Source organism: Phalangium opilio, unplaced genomic scaffold (assembly GCF_054372755.1).
Source record: "Phalangium opilio isolate 3A_F unplaced genomic scaffold, DU_Popi_V2 ptg000003l_1, whole genome shotgun sequence".
Classification (NCBI taxonomy): Eukaryota; Metazoa; Arthropoda; class Arachnida; order Opiliones; family Phalangiidae; genus Phalangium; species Phalangium opilio.
The window spans coordinates 10,909,555-10,937,272 of record NW_028324145.1 but is presented as its reverse complement, the minus strand read 5'-3'; the positions used below and the strand labels follow the sequence as shown (position 1 = coordinate 10,937,272).

Genomic DNA, 27,718 nt, shown 5'->3' with positions numbered 1-27,718 from the left:
CCATCACTTGCTTACGTTAAAAAGGAGTAAGGGGGGCAAGAAACACCCCCAAGCGCAAAAAAAAGTAGGAAAGATGCCGCAAAGGAAAAAAGGAAAGGCAGAGAGAAGAAATAGTAAGGAAAAAAAACTGAGAAGGAAGAAAACACGAGATGGGAGGGAAATAAGAGGAAGCGTGTTTGGAGTGAGGCAACGAGTATTTTTTATCTTTTTTCTTTTTTGGGACATTTTTTATACTCCGGCCAGCAGAGAAGCAGTTGGCAGGCGAGCGCGTTAAGAAATAGTCTTTCTATTTCCACATGTATAAAAAAAGGAACCGACGCCGTTCCGAAGGGTCAAGCGTTAACCCCATCTCTTTAAGTAGAACCTAAATATAGAGCGGGTCATCCATTAATTTTGTCATACGAAAAGGATATATCTTCGTTTCTTTTGGAATAATCACGCATTCTATTTTAGTTAAACCAATTAAAACAATGCTTAATTCCGTGCGTTTCAAAAGTTGTAATAATAAAAGATACTTCAAAAATCATTCAATTACAAATTAATCCACTTTGGCAATATCGGCTTCATAATATATATATTAAATATTTTAATAATTAAATTAGACCGTCTGACACTGGTTAATTTCGGACATAGACCAGAAGTAGTCCGAAACTTCGTAAATGTATTTAATTACAAACTTTTTGATTCTAAGAAGTTGGTTAGTTAGTTGGTAATACTCGTCGTAATCCCCCATTAATGAAAATTCCTTTCTCTAAATATTCAAAGGATAGGTGGGGGGGGGGAGGTGAAGTAGGCGGGGTTTAGAGTGCGACTCTCCCTCCCCCGCATTTTCGTAGCTTCAAAATAAGAAATAGAATGTTGTTCCATTGGCTACAAGAAGACCATCTTCACAAACAGTGCCAGGAACGTAAATGCAGAGAAGAAGAGGGTGGTGGGAAACCCAGAGATAATGATTAAGTAATTGAAATGAAAAGAGTTTTAGTATGAGCGAGAGAGAGAGAGTGTTGTTTTATTTTTAGTAGAAAAGATAGGAGGACCATCTCTGGAATTTCACGTATCGAAGAACGGGATGCTCTCTTAAGTTAATTCTGTTCAGGGACAGTTTGTAAGAATTGTTTTAATCACAATGAAGTTTAACATTGGGAATTAATCCGCCGTAACATTCACTGTGTTGTTTCGAAAAAGTGAATTTGAAACAAAACTACATAATATACGAAATAGTTTTAGTTACGGGGCTTCTCTCTTTATACAACTATTATAATATAAATGAATTTGATACCCTGGACCCCCTAGATAACTAAACCCCCTTTCCCCATTCCAACCGGGCCTTGGCAGAAGAAGCCTAAACTAATTTCAGATCGGTCCCTTCCCCACAAGGATAGAAATTAAAAGAGGAAAAATATTTCCATAATGCGAAGAGAGAGAGAGAGAGAGAGAGAGGGAGAGGGAGAGGGGATATATATAAAACCCCCTTTCGCCAAATCTCGGAAAAAGGGGAAAATTTAGAAGGGAATGTATGTTCATGTATATCTACAGTAAGTTCTTCTTCGAGTCAGAGTTGGAGCTCCACCAGTTTTCTCTATTATCATTCGTTCATATCGCTAAAGCGAAACTATAGTTTAAGGGGAAGCTTAAATCTATCCAATAACAGCCATATTCCATATGAAGCTTCTACTTCATTCGGATTCACTCAGCGACTACGTGAAAAATACTTTATATATCTATACCAAAACTTTTCAAGAAATTACAAATTCCTTGCCAGCAGCCGGTTTTCATCAGTATAATATACCCTATAGCTATCTGCCCATCCATACTAACTTATATACTCACTATCAGGGGTGAGAATGAATACCCCAATCGAGTACATTGTTTAATATGAAATATAAAAGTCATGAACACGTACAAAACACGAGAACATATGAATAGCCAATCATCGTTGGTCAATTTTCATAAGATTAGATCACACTTTACATACTAAACAAACTTCGTGACCGACGAATTCAAGGATTAGATATAAAATTTAAAAATTGGGCCAAATTGTTAAAGAGAAAGAGAGAGAGAGAGAGAGAGAGAGAGAGAGAGAGAGAGAGAGAGAGAGAGAGAGAGGGAGAGAGAGAGACAGAATTATCTTTCGAAATACTTGGACCAATATTCATCGATAAATGATCGAAATTCACGCACTTAACAAAACAGCAACAAAATTTAACCGAACCCAACCCGAAAATATCTCGTATATGTATACGATTTTGCGGAAGCTATATGTTCTTCACTCTTTGGGAGTTTTAATTAGGGAAAGTGTAGGCCGGTTTAATTGCAGTGATTCTCGGCTGTCAGGAACGATTACCGGACTCTTCTTTCGGGGGCGCTTTTCCCCCCGTTTAATGACGAGGCCTAGAGCCCGCCGCCATCGCTCCAGACACCGTCGTTTACTCTTCATCCCAACACCCATACATCTATCGAGTTCCCCCCAGTTTCCCCTATAGGAAACTGTTTTTCTCTTCAAAGTGAAGGGTGATTTAGAAGTTTAGAGCTTGGTTAGGACTTGGGACGTACGCCATCGAGGTGTTGGGTAACAACTAGAGTTTATTACCAAATATCGTTAATAATCTGCTAAGCATCAGAACCCGAAATTTTGAGGGCCAACTCCCCTTCCCAATGACCCCTAAGGTCAGTTCAGTAAAAACTGAAAAAGGTTACGTTATTTAACATAAATGGTATAGTAGAGAATTTTGACCCAAACTTTGTTATCTAAAAGCAAAACAGATGGTTGGTAATGACGTCATATAAACTGGTTCCTTTCTCCAATGAATTTAATTATATTTATATCAAAATTAAAACCACCATGAACGTCCTAAATTCTCCGGTATTATTTATATTCTCACCAGTAGATTTTTATTTCAAAGCCAACTTTTAATAAAACTCCAATCTCATCCCCTATACAGTATAGTGGGGAAGCGCACATGGAGTATACGGTATATGGTATATATAGATCCCGATTTCCGGACCCAAAGTGTCTTTAGAATGACGAAAACCTCCCCACTCCTTTTAAGAGCCGGCGATACTCATTCCCATCCTATCATCCATCCATAGAGGAGCGTGAGACGCGGAGATGGGTGTGAGGAGTTTTGGAAAAGAGAGCTATACAGGATAGTGATGGGGAGGGATGAAGAGAGGCTGCCATGATGAGGATGAGAAGCGCGTGCCCCACTCCTTATATTCCCTCCTCCCGGAGTAGAACTAGTGCCGGTCGGGAGGAGAGAGAGAGAGAGAGGAGATCTAAGCAAGGCCGGGTAATGGCTCAAGATGAAAACACGGTGGCGCGTTCTAAAGTGATCAATGTCGGCGTCACCGTGACTGATGACATCCAGAGGAAAAGACGTGCTAAGAGCGCGAGAAGCGCAACCCATATAGCTTCTTTTTCTATAATAATGCTTAGTATTAAATCCTCCAGGCCTGGCTACACTAAAGCTACACCGAGGCTACACTATACAGTGCTAGGCTATATCCAATAGGACCACTAGCGGCCCCGTGTTTAAGAAGGATGTGAGGAACGGCTAAGAGTAAAGAGAGTAAATGATTTCGAAGTTGAAAAAAAAAAAAAAAAAAAAGAAATTCGGTTTCATTTAATATTTGGGAAAGCCAACATTTAGGGGTAAAATCGTCCAGCAATTTTCTATGAGCGCCTGTAAAAATGTTGACCCGCAATACATAGATGCATGCAAAATTATTTTCGTAAAAAATTAAAAAATACTACTTTTAATATCAAAAATAAGAGAAAATGAGATGATAAAAAGAGATGAATCTGAAAGCCTAAAAGGGATCAGATAATCAGCCAATGAACAAAACCAGAAATGAAAAAAAAAAATCAATTATCGCCGCTAGAAAGTATACGACAATTACTAAATTACTTCGGATTCATTCACTTCTTGTATGAAAGTGTACTGAGTGAAGAGTAGGATTTGGACTTTGCGGGTGATGCGCGGAAGATGCGTACGTGGCGGTTCAAGGCATTCGAGTTAATACGGTAATGTTAGGGGAATGAGAAATAATCGGTACCAGGGTGGATAAGAAAAGGGGCCCAATTAAGCTTGGCACCCATTGGAACTTGATAAGTTGAATTAAAAGAATGTTACCTAGAGCTATAGGAAACGATGAAAAAGCGTCCGTCAGAAATGGATCAAAAGAAAACCCAGGGACAGAAGCTGGAACTTGGTCTAAATCCTTTTATTAATCACCTTCCGAGTTGTACGTTACCACGTGGTTTGGCCATCACCCTTCCTCCTCCCACCCACTTTTCCCGCCTTAATCCCGCGCCAGATCGACTGATATAATGATTCCACCGGATTCACCCCATACCTTTGTATAGTCCACCTAGCTCCGAAGAATAAGGTAGAAGGCGAGAACGTTTCTGTCTTAATGGTTAGGCTTAGCTTCTGATTCTTTTCCCCCCGCCTTCGATATCAATTCGGGGATTCAGGGTGAAGTATGTTGGACCGACTTATAGCTCTCTGTACCCGTCCCGAGGGAGATTGAGACCTTTTTCTTTCCTCAATTCTACTTCATCCTCGTGCCACTCTCCGCACCGCCATCGACGAATTGCGGTTTGGCGGCAAATACCGTCTCATTTTTTAAACTAATAAAGAAGTATCAATATTTTCAGGCACGATTTTTCCTTTTTCTTTTCCCACGAGAGATGGAAAAGAAAAATAATTTTTTTTCTCTAAGACTCAAAATATTTTGAGTAATATTTTTACACAATGCTATATGGGTTTAATTCCATCGGTGTTAGATGGATGTTTCTTAAAAAAGTTATAAAGGATTTAATCCAAATAATTTATCTCGTGACAAAGGTCAAGGTGAAAAAGAATGGGACAGAAGCAAGGTGAGGTACAAATAAAATTGTTTTCAACAGTCTCTGTAATATATACCTAACTTTGGAGGAAAAATTAAGTCTAAATGTTGATACGATTAAAGTTCTCATCCCAATTATGATGAAACCCATAAAAATAGCGCAACAAACGAAAAAAAAAACATAAGTTGTTTACCTTATTCATGATTCATAGCCATCTTCAATTCTGTTTCTTCAAACCTAAAAGAAAAAGACAATATTAAAACATTATATCTGGTGGAATAGACTTAATAGAAATAGCAAGTGTGCTTAAAAAATCCTTACAGAAGGAATTTCAACATTATATACGTAAAGAACACTCATCCTAAAATTTTTTGGGGGTTTGACAAAAAAATGGGGTTATAGCAAAAGGAAAGACCCGGTGGAAAGAGCGCGGTTTAAAAATTTAAATTAAAATTTCTGAAATTCAGCTATTATAACGTCGAGCGCATATTACGTAGCTATAAGAAAGGTTCTTTGCCACAGAAACTTACCTATCAGGGTTCCCTTACTAAACGCGACCTTCCTAAATATATGAAAGGCAAAAATTCTCTATGAGTTGGTTCCTCTGGCACGATGAGAGAGAGAGAGAAAAAGGAGGGAGAAAAGAAGGGGTGTAGGGAAGCCCCAACCACGGATTTACCCCCGGAGAACGTTAGTTCGTACGCTTCTACGAAGCTCTATACACTACACCGAAGCTGCACCGGGGCAGTTTCCCTACACCATATAGAGGAGCGCCAGGACAGGGGCGACCGCCTCCGCTTAACGCTATCAGACTTAGCAGAGCGTGGCTTCCCTTCTATACATTGGCTTCTCTCTCTCTAACTCCCCCTCTCTCTCTTTACCTCTCTTATAAGAGAAGGGCCGTCAGGGGCTAGCCTTTCGCTTAACGGGGGATTGAGGTGAAGGGGAAGGGGATGGGTAGAGAAGGGGCAAAACCCCTCGCGATTCATTCCGGCGCAACCACCCACAATCACGCAGAACGGACGTGTTCGCACGATACCAGAAACCTACACAAATACGTGCTCTATTATGATCTATACACGCGTTGGTAAAAAAGAAAAGAGAGAGAAAGAAGGCTACAGTACAGAGTTTATAAATTATTGATACGCGACCGTGACACGATGATATTCATCTTCAAAATTTCTTCTCTTTTACGTGTTCATAAAGCTTACGTTCGAAATTAATATAACAGATACGTAATGTTACAATTTTAGGTCAGAATTAGAGCAACAATTGTGTCAAAGGTAATTAAAAATTAATATTATCATTTAAAATTAACTAAACAGCGATAATCCAGCTGTTCCCCTATTTTTTATAAATAAAAAGTAGTATTTTTTTAAATATTTTATAAAAATAAATAAATCTTATGCATGCATCAGTGTATTGCGGGTCAACATTTTTACAGGGGCTCGTAGAAAATGCATAGAAGATTTAACCCCTAAATGTTGGCTTTTTTAAAACCTGAATATTATTGTATTATATTTTTGAGATACCGATAAAAATGTAATCTTTATAATTAAATGTCACGTTTTATTTAAAAATACTTCAAATATTTTTTTGGAAGTGAAAAGGGTGTGTTTGAGGCGTGCGAACGAATCTTTATAAAAGGAAGAGGCAAAACCTAAAGAGAGAGAAGTAGGTATGGGGAAAAGAGGGAAAGAGAGAGAGAAAGAGAAAATAGGAGAGTTATAAGAGAGGCAACACGCACAGCTGCGGTACGTACAAGACCCCGTTTTCCTATATGTATATATATGATCTAGGAGTGAGTTTTCGGGGGCACGGGCTAAAGCGTCTGAATATAACTCTAGGGCCCACCGGGGTGTACGGTTTTAGGAAAAGGGGGCCACAGCCCAAGGAATCTCCGAGGAATAATCGGCCAAGGTTCGCTTCGGCACATATCGGCTTGGGCAATATACCCAAGGAGTACTGAGCAGACTTATATCGCCAAGAATTCCCGAAACCCCTTCACTTAAAGGAAGAGTTCCACGTCGAGAAACCCTCCACTATTGGCCTAAATTAGAATAGGGCTAATTTTCCCGAACCCAAAGATATTATTTCAAAGTGTCATTAAGATTTTCTCCAGTCCAGACATCGTAGTAATGACGTAGAAAAACACCTGATGGGAAAGTTTTGACCCGTCACGAATTTTGACTAGGAAATTTTTTAATCCATGTATGACCAATCAAATGTACAAGCAGCAGTAGTGATAACTATCCAGATAGACATTAATCCAAGATGGTAGTCAATTTGACCCAAAATTTAACTGTTTTTCATAGCGTTTTATATTGTACCACCTATCCCTAAATAATATATTTAAAAATCTCGTATTTTCATAGTTTTTGAGGCTGTCTCTTGAAAGGAAAATCGTACATAGCGGGTTTTGGAACTAAAGAGAGAGAGAGAGAGAGAGAGAGAGAGAGAGGGGGAGAGAGAGAGAGTGGGGAGGGCCATATCGATTTTTAGCTCTGGCGCTAATGTGACAGCCAACGGCGTCGAACCGAGTTGCCTTCCACCAAAGCCCGGACGCTCGAATGAAGCTAGAGGCGCAGTTAGTTAATAGGCATTTTTACCACTGAGCAACCAGCTTCGTATATATACTATTTTTCGCATACGGTCTTCCGTTTTTCTTCTAAAGGTCTTTTCTAATAAAGTCCCGGGTCCGATAAGGGGAACCCAGCAGTCAGAATCGTCGTTGTCCGCGCTTCGATAGCGTATAAAACCAGAGGGGGGAGGGGAGAATGTGGAGTCCTACTCGATAGAGAGTACAGCACTACACTATGTATACCTAGGACTTGGCAAAAACGCCCGGGGAAACGTTAAGGTGCAGAGACTCCTCTCTAGACTCTAGAGTGCTTTCCTGGTTCGAGGCGGCATTCGTTGGTTGGCCTTTTTGGAAGGAGGGGACCACCGAGAGATAACCGAAAACGTATTTATATAGCTTGTGTCGAGAGACCTACCAAAACCACTACAGCCAAATAAAGATTGCTCGTGGTTAAACGGACCGATATGTATTCATATAGGCCTATATACCTTTACAATTGTTATATATTTTCATATATATATATATAGTTGTATCGAACACATTTTTGCATCGCACCATATCAATAAAAATGGGCGCTCTAAAGGGTTCTAGAGTGTACTGGGGCTACACTCCGAAGGCTTAGAGTACACTATTATGTGGAAAGTATTACCGTTTTGATAACTATTGGAAAAATTTGTTTTTTCTTGCTCAAAAACATGGTATATTCGGAAATTAGAATCGTTTTGCAGATACGGATATAAAATATGAAACGTTCTTATTACTTGACAATGATTTTTGCTTTATAAATCACTTACATTTAATCAACTTAAATTACGAATTTTAACTATGAACACGAGTAGTAAGGAAAAAGGTTTGAATATATTTGGAGTTGCTCTAAATACGAGGATTAACTCTTAGTACAAAAACAAGTTATCTTACAGGTTAGGAAGTTAAAAGATACGTGGTTTGTTTTGCTGTGATAATAAAATTTGGAAAAGAAAATAAAAAACAGAATAAATAAAGAAGAATCAATCTATTTGAAAGCGAATTGGTTCAAGTGGCTTCAAGCCGCCGAGTGAATTAGTTCAATTCAACGTGTTGAGGACTCGAGTTATAAATGAAATGGTTTCGTTGAATTTGCCTATTTCCGTTCCAGTGGAAAATTCAAAAGAAAAAGAAGAAAAATATATCGAGTAAGGATCTACAAGCGCCAGACATTCAATAAAATAAGCGGGACTAATCATTTATTGTCTCAACTAATTGATTCACCCCTACGAATAAAAAGCCCCATGCAGAACAGCTAGAAACCCATCTATTTCTCTCTCTGGCACATGTTACGATAATTAGTATTCGAGATCCATCTTATGAGGAAGCCAGAATTAAGAATTGGTTTCTTCATTTCTCGTCTACATTTCCTACAGTGCCTATAACCCTTTGCGATTAGCTTCCATACTCATATATATCTCCCACCCACGATGCGGAATACATCCCATTAAGCCGTCTCCCACTCAGAGAGAGAGAGAGAGAGAGAGAAAGAAGATCGAGGTAGTAAGGAGGAAATTGGGATGAGCAAAAACTATGCTTCATCCTCTCGCAGCTAGCTAGTGCTATAGTATTCTTTATCTTTCACAGTCTGGCCATCCCCTTTTAGTTCCATTCATGGAAAATACCCATTTAGGCTTATAACAACGTAGACAAAGCTAAAAACGCCGCGAGATAGAGAGAGACGGGAGGGTTAAAAGATCCAGGCAGAGTGGGATGGGAGCCCGCGTTTAATCCAAAGAGAAACGAGGGAAAACGCGCGAAACCATCGCATGGAATACTGAACGAGGTGTATCCTAAATTACCAATCTCTCTTGACACTGAAACAGAAGCCTCACCCGGCCTTCCCATTTCGTAGTTAATTTAGCCAACTGTATGACTAGATACTCATAGTCTGGGTAGGTCCGTAAGTTACGGAGGAGAACACTCGCGAGAGTTTTACTAAACAGAGAGAGAGAGAGAGAGAAACGATCGAGTCTTTTCGCATCTGCCTATACGCTAGCTAGCTAGGTAGGCTACTATCGTTTTGGCGCGAGCTAAAGAGTTTCGAAGGCCGAATTACATATAGGGAAGGAACCGTTTACGGTTAACGGAAGAGGCCAGAGGTATAGCCAAGAAGGGGTTGGGTAAGGCTAGCTTGATGAGAGACCCGTATAGGGACGAAGAATCCATAACTCGAAGTTGAGTACAAGTTGAACAGAGTCTTTTGAAACTCTAAATTAAACAGACAACAAATAGACGTGAACCGAAGAACGTAGCAGGTTACAAGGTACGTATATTCAAATAAATTATACTAAGGTAAATATTAGTAATAACATCTTTATACACAACCCGATCCACTGCACTAATTTCAACGCTTTATTCAGGGATGGGTCTGAAATGTCAAAACTTCAAATCATGAACCTCTGATGATACGAGGAGGAGCGAAATAGGCAAGCGATGATGCGAATGGGGCGAAGGATAGAGAGAAACGCGAGAAAGGTGGAAAGAGCTAGACTGGAAGAGGCGATGGTAGAGGGTTGAGACTAAAAGGATTAATGGGTTAGCAGTTTGTCATCGACTATTATCAGCCGCACGCGCTATAATATGTTGAATAGGCGATAATCATTCGCCTCGTTCCACGTGTTTACCAACAAGAGGCCCCTTACTCCCCCCCCCAATCTGACACTTTAATGGTTATATCGGACGAGAATACGCAACATATATCAAAACTGAACTGCAAAACCTAAACGGTCGAATGAGTTCGATTGGGAGAATGTACACGTTTTTATCTAAGGATTGATTTGACGCTCCAATTTATTTCGCATTAAAGTTATTTACAGATTTTTCCTAGACACTTCCGCGGAAGCGGTTGAACTACATTTCAGATTCTATCGCTCCCAACCGTAAAGTTAATTAAAATTAATTTTTGTCAACTTAAATCAGAGAGACATTTTTTGGCAATAAACTCATTTTGACGAATTTAATTTATTTGGCAAAGCATTTATAGGCAAATTTCCTTTTTTTAATGGTCTAATAGATAACGTAAAAAAATACGTCATACTTTGTCAAAGGCTGCCAGATAATGGCGTTATAGTTTAGTACTTTTCTTTGTTGATATTGGCCTAACTGCTAGTCTAGTCGACTATAATCTAAAATCGAAACCTTACCCATATTTTACCCCTACACTGAAAATAGAGTTCATATCTGACAGAAATTAAAACCAATAGAAAGTACCGGTATATAGAGAGGAAATAAAGTATATATATATAGAGAGAGATAGAATAGATAGTCGATAGATATGACCGTCCATTATTCGGATTCCTGCGCCAAGGGGCGTAACTGGTAAAAATCTCGCGACCAAAAACGATAGAGAGAGAATGAGGGAGCCCGGAACGAGAGTGTAGGAAGAGGGGAAGTAAGGTCGTCATTAAAGTCATTCCTGGAAAGCCTATAGTCCAAGAGGGGCTAGAGTAAGTCATTAAAGAGGACGGAAGTAGGCTAGGCTCGCCTCCGTTATATGAAAGAGACCAAGCCGAGCGGAGAAGAGAAGAGGAGAGAGAGAGAGGGAGGGAAAAAGAAGAGAGAAAAAGACGAAAAACTCTTAAACGCCTTCTTCAAATTCCTTTCGTCGCGAATATTTTATAGAAGGAAAGAGAAAAGAGCTGGTGCAGCTCGGTGGAAGTAGGATTTGCGTTTTAGACGAACTTCCTGGCCGCGTGATTGCGCGCGCCAGCTTTACGGAAGTCCACGGCACCGTCCGTTTGGTTCTTCACTCTTTAAGACAAGGTGATCTGATACCGAACAGTTTCATACAAGCGACTGGTCGCCGTACCGATTTAGTATTCTCTTCTCCCTTAGAATGAGTGATTCAGAACTGCGCCCCCAAAGAACTAAAGAAATTTATCTTATTCAATGAATTCGAAAGGGCCTTCTGAATTAGGGTATCGAGTCACTCATGCACTAAACTTCAAAATTAGGATATTGTACAGAATGTTTACCAAAATATACACTAAACCATTAACAGGATTTTGAGTATCGTGGATTAAACTGAAAAAGAGATTGTACAAATGAAGAAACAATATGATTCCATTCGATAACACTAGTTCCGCAACTTACGAATACTGCCTTAATCGAAAGGTATATATATATACAGGCTAGAATCTTACGATTTTAAACTCTCTTTAGGTGTGCATCGTTCTCGTCGCTATACCAGCCCGAAAGCAAAAAAGTAGTGGCGCACTATACAAGGGCCGAATTTCCGAAGACCCTTTCTCCTTCTGGCACCTCAAGACTCAGGCCCACCCACTCACCCACACACGTGCAACTCTAGGATTGGGAATTTTTCGGGGTCTGAATAGAAGGGAAGTATAGGGATGGGATAGATTTTAGAGGGACGCCAAAGGAAATCGACCTCAAAAGCACACCGGGGCAAGCCAGAACCAGATCCCAAGCTCGGGGCAGAGGGTGAGATGGGGTGTATAGATCTGGGAGGGAAGATCGAAAAGAAGAAAAGAGGTAAAGTTGGGGGGGGATAAGGGGGTAAAACTGAAGCCCCGGTATCCATGGTAACGGGTATAGGCGCCCCGAGGATTAATTCGGAAGAGACCCGTATGGCCCGAAACGGAAGCCGCCACCGAAGACCACCCCATACCCCTTTCTTACCCTCTCCATCCTTGGATCTTCCTTCTCCTCCTCCTCCTCCTACTCACAATCTCCATCAGTTCCCTTCTATTTCTCTATAAGAGTATACATCCACGTTTTCAAGCCGAATAGAAAATGAAGACGCCCTGGCTCTAGGGTTAGTTATTTTCTTAATGGTGCCGATAGCGACTATCTCTACTTCCCAACTTTGGTTTCATTCGGGCCGATATTAATGTGGACTGAATCTATCTACGGGCGGATCCTGGCCAGCGCGCGCGGTCTTATCACGGTAGGCCGTGCCGCAGATTAGCGTCCTCCGGGGCCGATGCTCGCACGTGACGGACCCCAATTTGCTCCCAGCGTCGACAATTCCCACGTTACATCATTGGCACGAGCCTTCCGTTCGTCGCTCGCTCGCGCGCGCGTTGCCAGTATAACTTCCAAGGCTGTAGTCGATCCTACGCGTTACGCATACTTTATAAGCCTACCTACCCCCCACGCCTAACCTGAACTCTTTTTAGTTATATATCTCGCTCTCATTTCGATATAGAATCGAACTACAGCGTACGTCTTTCAGAGGCTAATAATGGGCCGTCTCACACACAAACCCAATGTTCACCCTTGTCTCGTTTCGATCTTACATCAATGAAATTAAGGATTTGGTAAAACATATTGTCTAGTACATCCTTCCAGGAAGTTGTCAAATTTCTACTTACAGATAAAAATACGCTAGCTACAAATACGATCCGAACCTCTGGAAAACGTCACGACCAGATCCGAACGAACTAAAGCCTTCGTCGAAAAATAGGAAAAGATATGTCCGCGTATTCTACGATAGGATCCGCTTTCCAGCGGGAGCCCCTTAAGGTAACGGGACTGTATATTTAAATCCAGGAAGGATTATAATTTGACACCCCGGAGGCGAGATAAACATTTTTGTCCGCTCAGTCTAGCCGTGCTAGGTGAGAAGAGGGGATTTTCCATGAGAAGCCTCAGAAATGCCCCCTCTATAGAGTGAGAGAGAGAGGAAAGCCAGGCGGGATTGAATGGTATTTCGGTTTTCCGGCCGCGTTCTTGAATGAAAAATGGTATTCGGTTGCTACGGGGAAGTAGACACCAGACCAAAAATAAAGGTTAGGATTTAAATCCGACGCGCGCGTGTTTGTTGCCCGCAAAACAAAAGATATCCCTCTTTCCTCCATATGGTTGAAATTAGAAATCAAATATAAACAAACAACCAAAAAATTTAGACGGCAAAAGGTTATAAGTTTCACAATAAGTTCATAAGATGCGTTCCATAAGTTTGTCACTGGTTACAAATTGGAGCTTGTCATGAAGTGAGTGAGGTAGGTCATAGATTCGAGGCAAAGTGACGTCTAGTGAGGCGCTGTCAAAGGCTTACTACAGACTAAATAGAAAGATGGACTGATAAAACCGAGTGTAATAAATTCTCATATCATTCTCGAATTAGCTGTAAGGTAAGTTTCTAGTATTACGAAGTAGGTAATGTTATATTTATGGAACATATCTTATAAACTTATGGTTTTACCTACGTCTGCGCGATAGTTCAAAGGTCAAGTTTATATTTAATGAATTATATCTTAGGTTAATTCTGAAAGTGACAGTCTAGCACGCGAGTGAGGTAATTAACCAAAAACTAAGTGTAAGCGTAATTAACTACAGCGCTCATTTGGAAAATAAATTCCCCCCAAAACCTTTCAAAGGAAATTCAAGAGTATTTCGCGGGTTTTGCAAATTGAAACCAGTTATAACATTTTTCCCTATAGAAACGTATTCATTCAAAAATATTTCTCACTCGAACGTAAAATTTTAATATATAACAATCCTCGTTATTTCTACAAACTGTTCAGTTCCTATGTATAAAACAAAGAGCTTAGCGTTTGCGAAACAAAGGGATGGATGATACGCTCATTTTATTACCTGCCAGAAACAATCTCCGGGAGTTTCTGTATTCGCGCTTAGTCATTAAGGCCTCGATCATCAACTTCGCGAGGAAATGAGAGAAAAATGTTTGTTAAAATCATTTCTCCTATGCCTATAGTTGTTGCATTGCGATATACTTGTACAACCGAAACAAAGAGTGGCTTTCCCATAGGATACTTTCCGTTTTTCGCCCTTATAATTTAACTAAGGTATCCAACGATTGAAATTTAAACTCCCGCTAGCCGTATTTTTCAATTTCCTTTGATATATTGTAAACTGTATTCGAGTATATATTCGTTCGCAACCTTAAAATGACGTTAATTACGCCGATGAAAGGTAAATCACCGTGCGGTTCTTTTGAAATTTAGTTTCAATTTAAGGATGGTTTCATTGTAACTTATGGGAATATGTATTAATAAGATTTATGTAACCTAACCTAAGCTATTTAATTTTACATTTTTACATTTTCCCTATTTAATTTTTCGTAGAAATATAACAATCACAAAGTATGTAGGCCCTATAGAAATTTATCAATGCGGCTCTAAGGAAAATTTTGTATCAAGTATCTATAGCCTCTATTTCGTAGAAAATTTTTTAGGAAGCTAGTAAGTTGCTTCACCCCTTTCAACATTAACATTAAGGTTGCTTTATCAACCGCAAAGAAATTGCAAAGCCTTGATTATCATCTCACCCTTGTAAGCGAGCTTTCCAATGGACAGAAGTGTTCAGCACGTGAAACGTTTTTACAGGGGCAGGCATTGCCTGCCTATACTTCAGAAGAAATAATAGAACTTTTATTTGGAGTAATTTGAAAAACATCTAAATTATTCAAATAATTTTATCTTTGAAATTAATAAAGAATGTTCCAAAATATCACAGAAGTTTGATTTTCGACTCAAAATAACCCAAAGAATCCACTTTTCTTTAACACACCATTTTAAATTAAAATTGTAAGCATACTACCAAATTTAAAAATTTATTAAAAACCCGAGGAAAATATGAAACATAAATTATTAAGACAATATTCCACAAAATTAAATTAGGTAAAACAATTTTCAATATCCTGAGGTAAATAACCCCATATTTTGGAATATATAAAAAGGTGTCTCAATAAATCACGAGTTAAAAGTATGTACTTTATTAATAAAAGTGAAGATAACCTTTGACTAGGTTGATCTTTAAATGAATTCTAGCCTTACTCAAAGCTTATGTACATCTTATCATTATCGTTGAAAAAAATGGTCCATGGGAAAAAATATTCCGCAACTAAATATAGTATCTATATAGCGTGCCTAATTATTGAAGCACGAAAGATAGGAAGGAGATCACGAAGAGGCCAAAAAAAAAAAAAGAATTGGGTATAGCCAACGGAAGGATCTTTATGAATCTAGACCTACTAAAAGAATAAGAAATGGTAGAAAATAAAGATGAAATAAGGAGCAGGAATGGAAGGGATTCGAGAAAAAGGGAGTTTTCTCCCTCGCACAGTATTGGAAATCGAAAAGCCCGAAACTGGCTATAAGGGAAAAGATCTACGGTTTATAGAATTCCATGTAAAATATAAAAGAAGGGGCCAAGCGCCGATGCCACTTAGGCCCTGGCCGCTAGAGACAAGAGGGGCCGAGTTGCTTGGCTGGCTGGCTGGCCAGTTAAGGGCCTAAACCCGAACCCTCCCGGCGGTCTGGTCATCATCTAAGTTCGACTTAAGACGAGTAATACGAACAAAGGTATATTTTCGATTGTTTCTCTGGTATACCAATTTAGGTATTTTTTGGGTATAACCTTTTATTAATTCTCTAAACGCGAATAGACGCTCCCTAGGAAGCAGACTCCGAGGGTTCTAGACCTCCTTAATCCAATGGACCACCAGCAGGGTTCGTACAAAATTTGGTTTTCCTTGACTAAATTCCACAAATTTCCCTGACCATTTGCAATAACGTACATGGCGAACATATATGAAAACCAATCCAAATTCACTCGAATCATTTTTGCACAATTTATTGTTATAAAAATTTGCGAATTGATTCGTTTACATTTAACTTCAAGTGAAACATAAATAACCGGAGCGAGCGAAGCGAGCTCCGCCAATTTTGTGGCTCTAGTCATATTGACAACACACTTTCTGGTCACCCTTATACTGTTATCCAAACTTTATACATTTCCCTCCAATATATTTTTCCCTGACATTTCCCTGACTTTTAAGGTCTATTTTAAATTTCCCTGACTTTTCCCTGACCTTTTAGGCCCATTTTCAATTTCCCTGACTTTTCCAGGTTTTCCAGGATTTCCAGGTCGTGTACGAACCCTGACCAGCCATCCAGTTCGATCTACTCCTATAGCTAATTTCAATCATGGAATGGCCGAAATTTTACATCAAAAACATTGTTTTTCAATGATAAAGTTGGTCCTTTCCAAACCAGCAACTAACTAAGGGTTCGTCCACTTTTCAAAGGCGAATTTCTACCAAAAGTAAGGGATATCGTTGGCTAAATCAACCTGTACAAAGCTATCCCTTATTAATTATATTCAGAGTGGTACAGTGGACGGACTTAGCAAGTTCTCCAACTCATAGGAGAGGAAAGTAGATCTATAAAACTCGCGCTAAAAGAGCTCATAGATTCACCCCATGGGGATATAGATAATATAGGACCTATCAAGCGCAGATATGTTCAAATTCAACCTTTGATACTAAGAAAATATTAGAAAGAAGCAAAAAGGTAAGACTTGGCTCAATCCGTAATTTCGAAAAACCAAGGTAGACGGTACTGCGAAAGATATGGGACCTTTGTATCAATGCGAGATCGGAATTAGGAATTATTTGTGAATTGTGGTGTCGTAATGAATATGTTTAAGATATTTTAAAGCTAATTTCACCTTTAACCTAACTCTGTTTATAATAAAACTCAAATAAAAAGGTACCTTCGACTCGTAGAATTTTACTTTGATTATGTTTTAATTTTTTAAAAATGTTTTATTATTCGCCAGATAATGTTTCATTTATCAGTGAAATTAAATAAATTTCACTTCCTTTAATGATTCCACCACGGCAAAAATCATTGAAATATTAAATCTAAATCAACAAATCTAATCTCATCGGTATAATTTCGGAATGATGTTTGATGTTGATAAACTAAAGGAAATACATATAGGCGCATAGTATATAGAGCACGAAGCAGTGCAGTGTGTACCAATAACTAATAGCAAAAGGGTATAGAGAGGGGTTCGTTGGAGACGCTATAACGGGAACTAGATAGCTTCATGCGGAAGAGAATTATAAATTTTGGGCCCCACAACCTCCCGGGACTGTTGATGATCCCGAGTCCGAGAAAGTCTAGAGAGGAAAAGGCGGGAGTATAACTTTATAGAGTACAGTACACCAGAGTAGAATAGAGTAAGAGAAAGAGCGGGGCCAGCCCAGCTTCGTTCATTATTGAGAGGGTATCGGTGGGCCCCCGAAACTAACGAACTAACGAGAACAGCTAGGGCGGGATTTGGGGATGGGGGTTAGGGGGGTAAGAAAGGAAAAGGGGCAGGGAAGCTTTTAAAACCGAATAATTAAATATTAAGCATTATTCGAGGATTAAAGCCCAAGCATCCAAGACATTATGTAAACAAGATACGTTACTTAATTATCCATAATAATTATTAAAATATCGGGAGTCGCGACGGGACTACACCAGGACCTCGCCGCCGCTAAGGAGCTAGCTAAGGGAAAGTAAAAGGGGTATGTATATAAGGGCCGCTGAATACTGCGCTCCAAACTATACGTTTTAAATAATAGGAGAGCCTTCGATTTCAAAGAGAGGCTGCCTGAGTCAAACCAAAATGTTTTAAATGTTAGATAGACTTTATTTGTTGTTGTAAGAAGTTAATTCCCCTCTAGTAAAGTGTAAATTAACCGGTTAGAAAAGTTCAGTTCAATTCTTTCCATCTGCAGCTAGAATTAGTCGCAGAAGAATTTCATTAAGAGCATAAGGATGACAATTGAACACTCCATTGTCGTTTCATCTTCTCTTTTAGGGAGGGTTATTAGAGAGGGACCTCAAATACGGCGTCAAAGAGAATGAGAGTATATAATGTATCGAATCTGAAAGTCTTTTGATCGGCGACAAATAGCAAGGGGGTTTTGAAAAGCCAGGAGAAAGACCAAAGCTATAACTAAATTCAAATTGTTAAATCATAGGCGCCGGTCGTACAACTATTACATCGACTTCCAGGTAAAGAGACAAGGTATTTATTACTACGCGCTTTTTGATTTAAAATTAATACCAGACTGGTGTTTACCATAGCTTTTGCTTGCTTAATTTCCACGTATAAAATTTCAATGTACTTTCTCTCGAACAAGGCTTTGACTTTCGGCAAAAGTGAAAATCTAAATAATAATTTTCAGAGAAGGAAAATACTATAAGTAGACTGGTGTCGAAGATGTTTGGAACGTGGAATATTTTAGGCGATCAACGAATCAAAGAGAATACAACTTGGAAACTATGGTACACCTGTCATAAATTATTCAATAGAATAGAATAGAATCTTTGTAATAGACCAAATTTGGTCTAATTTTCTATAACTACTAGTTTTAGGAAAAAAGAATTGTCAAAGCCAATAACTATTTAAGATGTCCTAATTTGATATTGGTTGACAAAAGGTACGTGATTATCTCAGGTGTATTGGGTCTAAAACTAAATGAGATATCAACAGAACTAAAGTAAAATTCAAACTTAAAGGGAAGAACAGAGAACAAATTTACTTTCTAATGATGAATTTACAATTTCAAAGGTTGGTTGTTTTTCCATGCATGGATCGTTCTGAAAGGTATATGAGCGTGGAGACATAAAATAAGAACTGAAAGCTGTTAAGCAGTGAAAATAGAAACACGTTCCTACTCTTAAAAGTTCATTTCCGAAGGGAAAAAGGATGGGAAAATAACCATATTTCATTCTCCCTTTAATCCCAAGCATATGGTATTTAAATCAAGACGATGAGGGGATAGTAAAACGGCTAGAAATGACCTCGAAAAAAAGTTTAAGATAACCCGAGGGTCTAATAAGTGGGGACATTTAGCCAGCGGGGGGTGGATATGATCCGTATAGAGGAAAGAGATGGGGATGGGGAGAGACCTCGTTCCTTCCTTTAATGATGTAGATTCCCCAGTAGCGTCGTCGTGAGCCAAGCAAAATCCTAAATAGGCTCGTCGAATATAGTACCCAAAAGCTAACCATGCCACGCAAACCCCTAGGTCTACTATAGTCAAGCCAGAGAAACCCACCAGTTATGAACGCTATGAATGTAACCAATAAAGCATGAAAATTCAACTTGGGTCTCTTTGATAAAATTGCGTAGGTATATACAACTGCAAATATACCTTGGAAGACGTCACTCAATATTCTTGGGGAAATTGCGTGTATTCAGAATAGAACATACGCAGTTTATAAGGACCCCGAAACCCTCTTATTTCCTATAGGATTTATAAGCGTTAGAAAATGGGCTAAGGGTAGCCTTCCATGGCACCGAGTACATTCTGGTCACGTAGGCGATATCGGTATCAGAAAGGGGACGGAAGGTGGGGAGGAGAAGGGGGTTCTAGGTTGGGGCGAACGGAGGACGGAGAGCAATCGTTCGTTCGTTGGTTCGGACGAAAGTACGCGTTGGACGGGCCAGGATCAAAGCGTCGTTATCGCGTAGCTTCGGGATAAAACGTCCCGGTCCGCGCGTCTTACTCGCTCGGTTTGCAAAGACTAGCTCGCTAGCCCCACAGAGAGTAAGGGCCGAAATGGTATAGGTTCAGGGGAGGGTTGGGGGGAAGGGTGGTTCGCCTCTATAATACGGATCAGGGCTGCTCGCCCAATAACATCCAACGGCTGGCTGATCGCGGCTAAAAGTTAGAATTTAATACCGCGGGGCTCTTAAGGCCTTAGAATCGCCGGCACGGCCGCCCAACGCTTGCATAATGGCAGGCCGCGCGGCTATGCTATAGCTCGCACGCAGCCATAGAAATACTGACGCACGTTCCGGACTACTTATTATTGGTCCTAGAGCGCCACCGTCTTTCCCCAAATGTTAAAGGCCTTTCGCTAAAATACGACGGACCCAAAGCTTACAAACACCTTGTTATACTGAAGGAAAATCGTTAGTTTCGCTTCCCTTGGCAGAAAACGGGGGCTCAACCTTGGCCCCGCCGAAACCTCTGGAGAGAAAATACCCCAGAGTCCCTACTACCAAAAGAGATTTTTTCCTCTCTCGGCTATCCTCTTATTCTTTCTCTTTCAAATCGTAAAAATAAAATACATAAACGTGCTCTAATTTCCAGTCGATGCGAGGAACGTATATATATATAGTTATAGAAAAATCTGTTATAGACTTGAAAGGAATTGTTTTTAAACGAAAAGCTGCCTAAATCCACTCTTTCAACGTATGAAATTCCATTCCACGCATAATCACAATCACAAATATAGATTTTTTTCTTTCTTTCTTTCTAACAAAAACACGGATCAATTAACGGTTCAGGAATAATTAATGACGTAACACCGAATCCGATATTTCCAACGTCACGATATAAACAAATTTAAAATTAATTAGGCATCGTATGTAATTCTGGGAATAGGCGCAAAACAGGTCTGCCTAAAGGAAAAATGGGAAATAAATATATCCTAGCTTGGTCTCTCGTGATGGTGGGAAAAATAATTGCGGGTCCATGTATAGGTTGACAGGCTATCGTGAATTGCAGTTATAGAAGAAGGGTAAAACACGCTATGTTATTCTAAGGTCGAGACTAACGCAAAATAAGATAGAATTCAGAATATACATCGATACAATAGGAACAAAGAAAAAAATAAAAACACAATTAAATAGTAAAATATTCGTCTATTAATTTTTGAAATTGTTAAAATGAAAAATAAAAATATGGGTTACTCTAAGCAGCCTGGAATATTAACATTGCCGTGTTTGAGTAATTACTTTGATTTCACAATTAAAAATATTCCTATACAATAATCTCAGCCATTTTTGTAAAACAGATAATTACACCGAATAATACTCGCAATTAACAAATAATTAGGGCTTCTTAAGCTAATTTTTACGCTTGCTTTCTAATTGCAGATTCTTTTTGGAGAGATTACGTAAGATCGATTCACATCTACTCAAATTTTAGACTCGTTATTTTTTTATGAATTACAATTCCCCTTTAAAATATTATAATTAAGTAGTCTGTTTTAGATTTAAGGAATCAAAACTACCTACAACAAAACCAAACGTTATTGGTATATTTTCAACATTGACTAAAAAAATGTGAAATTAAATGTCAGTATTTATTGCTGACTATATCTGGGATTAAATTCGAAGGAAAGGGTTAAAAGCATGCAACAAAAATATATAAGTAAAGGCCCATATAATGGGAATGCACACTCCGAAGGTAATAAACATTTCTCCCCGCAAGGTTCCGGTTCTCATTTCGTTCCTAATCCGTCTCAATTATTGGTTCCCTTTCCCGCAAAAGACATGGTATTTCCTTTCCACTATTTTCCAACATAATTATAACTATTACCCTAACCATTCGAACAAGCTCCACAGCGAGAGAGAGAGAGAGAGAGAGAGAGAGAGAGAGAGAGACGAAAAAATGTAAAAATAGTATATATATAAACGAAAAACGATACGAATTTTCGATCTGGCTTTTCCCCCATAGTAATATACTAGAAATAGATCAACCTAAAGCTATTAGAATCAGATATTGAACAGTAATTAGAGAAAATCCAGCATATAATTGAGTTCTTTAATTATTTTAAAATTATTTTCTCAAATCTCCGAAGTGCCAACTTCCAGGGGTAAAATTTGTAATGTATTTCCTACCGGCCCCTGTAAAACATTTACCCGCAATACACCAGTGCATGATAATATTTTTATAAAATTCGTATGATCCTTATTTCTGCACTGATTTAGTTGTTACGGGCATCGAATTAAAACCTAAATTATACTCTATAAATTAAGAGCAGTGCTCATTGAACAAATGGTCAAGAAATACTAAAATACAAGTGCCAACTTCCAGGGGTAATATTTGTAATGTATTTCCTACCGGCCCCTGTAAAACATTTACCCGCAATACCACTGGTGTACAACTTTTATTTTTATAAAATTCATATTATCCTTATTTCTGTGCCGATTTACTTGTTCTAGGTATCAAATTAATACCTAAATTACACTCTACAAAATTATAGCAATGTTAATTTTACAAATGGTCAAGAAATACTTAAAATACTTCATAACTTCGAGCTAACCTTAATCTAATGGAGCTTCACGGAGTTCATGAAGGCAGGCAAAATTAGTTTTTGTCCGTCCTCGATGCATGGCGTTCACCCGCTCATCCGTCCCTCCCACGAAGGAATCATTTCTAAACTTTATAATAACCCGGTATGGTAGATAGTATAGCTGGCGTTATATATATATGTGGAGTAAACGAGACTCCCCTAATCAATACGGCCAGTCTAGACTTTGCCCTCGGAATTAGAGAGTATACACCATAGGGTTCCCGACGGCACAGCTCTTCAAAGTGTACTAGGAAATTCACCACACCGTCCGGCCAATCGAGAACCAGAGTCTAGAGTGTATTTTATATTTATATATATATCTACAATATCTATAGATGATATAAAATATATCTCCACGTTCCCAGCATCCGTTTCTTAGGCACACAAACTACATATGGGGATATATATAGTCCAAACCGGAAATACTTTGGTATTAAAAAATTAAAAATTAAAAAATAAAATAAAATATACCTTTCAATATCTAAATTACAAACGGCGAACATTTTCAATCGCAGGCATATTGTATCAAATTCCCGATAAACTTAGCACAAATTAAATTCCTTTATTTTCTGTACTAGCAAGGTGGATACCACAGTTCAGATACCATCATATATACCAACCAATGGCAGCTGATATCGTACATAACGCAGATTTAAAGTCTTTAAATAAAATAACTGAAATTTAATTGAATAACAACTCCAAATGACTTACACCAAGCAAAATGACAGTAGATACAAATACGAGAAAAGTGATAGATCTACAGTTTTCGATTACACCACGGTCCATAACTAACCATAAAATATTTTGAAACAAATTCAGATGTAGCTATATATATATATACATATATATATTCCATATCATCATGGCCTCAGACCGAAACAACCCACTCACGTTATATAGTATACACTTTATCTATTCGAAATCTGTGTATGTATCGTCGTCGGTCCATTCTGATGTTCGTCGCAATGACCATGGTGTGAGGCATGAGGAGGTCGAAAACGTCTCAGACTCTAAACCTATACCAAATATGAATTCATTCAAACTTCACACGAATACCCAATAGCAGCTTGTATAAGTCCCGTTGCCTTAGCCAACAAGGCCCAGGATTAGGTAATTCGGCCCGCAGATTTCTTTTTCAATTTCGGGGTTCAATGTTTAAGAATGGTTAAATATTGCTTTTATGACGTAATAAGTAAATTTGAGTTTTAAAATTCAAGTGATAGTTAAAAGAAATTCATGTCTATATTATATATCTTTAGTTGGAATAGAAGTTGCTGGTATAAAAGGGGTTGGGTTTAAGAGCAGTTGGGTAGAAAATGCTGGGAAGGATCCCTAGAGTTCTAAAATTACTTCAGATTTCTTGGATTGGAGAAGGCAGAGCCGTGTGTGTATGTGTATGTGTGTGTGTGTGTGTGGGCTCTCCAGAAAAGAGTGGGCTATAGAAAGGAAAGAGAAGATGCCGGGCCCGACTCGTCGCCGAGGCTTAATGAAGTTTGATGTCATTGTCGGCATGCATGCATTATGTATGATTTAGGGACTAGAATCCTTCGTCCAACCTCCTCCGCGTTTTCCTGGCCCTACAAACCCCCAAAAATTTCAAATTCTGAAGACCCTGAGAGGTTCTGAGTTGCGAAAAGCAATGGGGAGGGATAGAGTATAGGGGAGCTGTTGATAATAAAGGCGACGATTGGGACCCAAGCTAGCTGCTTATTCTCCGGTTGCTCGAGTTTTAAATATTTTTCAAGACGCCACGCACGCTAGCCTCGCATCACGGGTTTGAATTTCTTTATACTTAAAGTATATGACCAGCTACGGAAGGAAAGAATATTTTTGATACAGTGATGCTAGAGGAAAATAAAGATTTAGGGAGAAACTTGGATAGGGGGAGGGGGACCATAGGGGAATAGGAAAAATATCAAACAAACGGAAGTGGCTATATAGTTTACTGGAAGCGAGATGGTTTTTTTAAAGCTCTCGTTACAATAAAGGAATAAAATTGGGGATGGAGACCTTAACTATGGATGGATCATATGGCTATGATAAGAGATAAACTGTATGCCGATTAACTTCTAAAGTTTCAGGAAGTTTCGTGACTATGGATTAGGCCATATGAACTGCGATACACAATGAAAAATTTAAGATTAAAATATTTTTTCCATTAAAATAGTTAATTATAGTTTTTAATTTAGGTTCGCATTTGAAATATTCTAGATTTCTTCATTTTCAACAAATGTTTTTCAATGAAACTAGAGTGTAATAAAATTTAGGAACAAGTGTTCAATATTAAAGGGTTAATATGACTAAATTCATGAACGAACTCATCACTAAAGTCGCTGCTAAAAATCACAGCGACACACAACTCCATAAGATATAAGTCAAAGCGCAAAAGTGTCGTCTGCTGCAATGTAAATTAATAAACTTATCATTTTCTCCATCAGTTTTCATAAAGAAAGAAAATAACTCTATATGCCGTTAAAGAACATATAGTGTAACGTTATTTTCCGTGGCAACTAAAACAATATAATTATTCTATCTTAGTCCCCTTTCTCTCTCAGAGCTCTAAAGGCTCGTTTTCATAGAAGCTAGAAAATTCGAAAACGCTCACGCTTCACGAGCTTGAATACGCGCAGTAACGTATTTTTTTTTAACGTTTCCGCTTTCGCTCGAAATTTTCACGCAACTCGCGCCTATGAAAACGAGCCCTAAGAGTGTCCCGAGACTTCGTCAGAAACGTCATAAAACGAATCGTAATTAAAAAAGGGTGGTTGGTGTTGGGAGTGGGTGGAGGGAGGACGGTCCGTAAGATAATACGGAGGTTTTCCCCAAAATTAAAGACTTCCAAAAAGGGGGTGAGAGATAGCTTCATACACAACCCTGATATTAAACTCATTTTTGACGAGAAGCCTATTTTTCCCCGCACCACCAACGAACATCCTTCTTAAAAGATTGAGAAATTCACGCCATCCCTGTAGTGTTTTCTCTCTCTGAAGCTATGAATAAATTTAATTTTAAGCATAATATTGGTTAAATGGCGTATAGATATATTCATTTTACGTAACTACTTATACTCAGCGCAATATTCGTGTTATAATTAATATAAATCCAGGCTTGGTGGTAGTTATTTGGGTGCGCAAACTGGCTGGTCCACCTCGCTAAACCTTACTCCCTTCGGACTGTTCCCTAGGTCGCGCGCCACCCCGTTGCGAGTCCAGTGTACACCCAGGGCTCCTCTTCTCTCTTTGGCGCACTTTTCTCTATACTCCTCCACCTTCTACTGACACGGACGGCGTGACTCAAAGCCGCTGTCCGTGACAGGCCTCATTGTGCCCCTTACTCCCCCCCGCCTGGCTGGCTTGCTGGGTCTCGACTCTTCCTTTCGAGCAATAGGAGGGAATTCGGGACTCCCACATTTTTCCGTCCCCACTGCCCCAGAGCGATTTTCTTCGCAACCTCTTCTACCCAGGGCCTTCTAGCGTCGTGATGCTTGCCCTCCCTTTTCCCTAGCCCATATTCTCCTTCCTTCAACCTCTTACACGGAGCGGCAGACCTTCTGGGAGTAAGATAAAGAGGAAACTGCAAATCTAGGTCTTACCAGAAACCAGCAACCTTTCCGTATTTTTAATAAATTCTCCCGTTATCAAGCCAAAGGAAAAAAGAAGAGATAGATGTAATATCGTTAATTTTTTTAAACTACGATAATTATGATCAATCAATTGTTTCGTAATTAGTATTAAACTGCAAATAATTAGTCATATTATAAATTTATTAATTTAAAATTAATTGATAAATAAACTAAGACTTATGAGTTAAGTTGTAAATAACTTCGTGGCCCCTGGTAGGTGGCTTATTTGCGGTACTGTAGTGCAAAGCGTATGGAACACTTTTACAGTATTTCCTTAAACTATTCTTAACTATTTCCTAATTAATTAATAAACTATTTATCATAATTTCACCATTTAACTACATTAAATATTGATGTAAAAATTATAATACTCACTACTAATTAATGAAACTAGTTATAGTCAATTAAATTGGGGAGCTTGAAAATGCGCGGCGGTTAATGTACCCGACAATTTCTTAATTCAAATTAAACTTAATTTAATAATCTAATCACGGCACGCATTCCATCCCTTTATAAATAGAAAAGAAAACGATAAGGAATTTCTTCTAAATAGGTTGACAGTCGAGATGGGAACGCATTAATTACTCTCGTCTTTCTCATGGGGTCCACGGAATACACTGAGTTCAGTTCAAAGTCTCTAAGAACAGAGTTGTGGAATCGGTGTGAGAGTTAGAGATGGTTCGAGCGCTACGGGATGCAGCAGCGGCCAGAGGAAGAGAGTGAGAGAGAGAGGAGAGAGAGAGAGAGAGAGAGAGAGAGAGAGAGAGAGAGAGAGAGAGAGAGAGAGAGAGAGAGAGAGAGAGAGAGAGTATAGCCGGAAAGCAGCTCGTTAAAAGCCGAGCACGGGTTGAGCTTCCACGATAAGCGGGCTGGCCCTATAGCCCTCTGCGCCCCCTATATCGATCCGGACCGCGGTGGTTTTAATTTTGGGGACTGCTGCCGAGAGAAGAGAAGAGAAGAGAACCGAGACGCGTTCGCTTTTACCGAAATGAGGAAGACGTACTAAATGATCCGCCTAGACCATTTCATCTAGGGGAAAACAACCTACACCGTACAAAGTAGAAACCAAAACAATCCTCGTATAATGTTACGGTGTTCTTTATGATGACGTAAAAATGCTAAAACTTGACCCATTTTGTGTTTCTCTCCGTATGTATGTTTAGGATAACATATTCTCCGTTCTTTTAATACAAGGAAAAAGTGTCCCCCAGTGTCGAATTGAACTTAAAACCCATGGGTTGTCATAAGAGCAACGAAACTTGAAGGATATTCCTTACCAATATCAAGATGAAATTTTAAATTTTTTTAACAATTCTTTTTCTCTTAATGAAGGAGGAGAATTTAATGAACCAAATATCTGCTTCATAGACGTCGACCTATATCTCTCTAGCTAAAAGATATTAAACTTGGAATGTGAAAAAGAGGAGGGTCAAGATAGGCTGTTAAAAATATTTAGATTTTTCTTAAAAAAAACCTACAACAACAAGACGTCTAGTTCCAACCATAGCAAGGTACGCTCCAACCAGAAAAGAGCATTTAAAATAAAATTCAACCCTTTTTATATCTTGGGTATAATATTTTCCATATAGAAATATTATGGGTATATCGGAAAGATAAGTCTAGTGAGTCCAGGTATGCATGCGAGGATGTTTTTCAAGAGGCAAGAAAAAAATAAATAAAAAAGCTCTCATAGCCGTTTCCTCCAGCCTGTTTACGAAATATTTTTTTTCTCTCTCTCTCCTTCTTTTACTCCTCTTGTTATTGGCAAAAACTAATAA

At 38.9% G+C, this 27,718-nt stretch overlaps 1 protein-coding gene and 1 long non-coding RNA gene across 13 annotated transcripts in view; one reads left to right on the top strand and one right to left on the bottom strand.

Moving 5' to 3' along the window:
- Positions 1-27,718, bottom strand: part of LOC149717793 (uncharacterized) — a 97,791-nt gene that overhangs the window by 30,957 nt on the left and 39,116 nt on the right. For all 12 annotated transcript variants that reach the window (XM_089840717.1, XM_089840719.1, XM_089840721.1 and 9 more), the window contains exon 3: positions 5,046-5,089. In XM_089840717.1, coding sequence (XP_089696843.1) covers positions 5,046-5,054 — 9 coding nt within the window. In that variant the 5' untranslated portion in view covers positions 5,055-5,089. The remainder of the gene's footprint in view (positions 1-5,045; positions 5,090-27,718) is intronic.
- On the top strand, positions 16,340-16,960 carry LOC149717794 (uncharacterized). The gene is made up of 2 exons (XR_016365594.1): positions 16,340-16,490; positions 16,552-16,960. It is a non-coding gene; the product is annotated as an uncharacterized LOC149717794 (long non-coding RNA).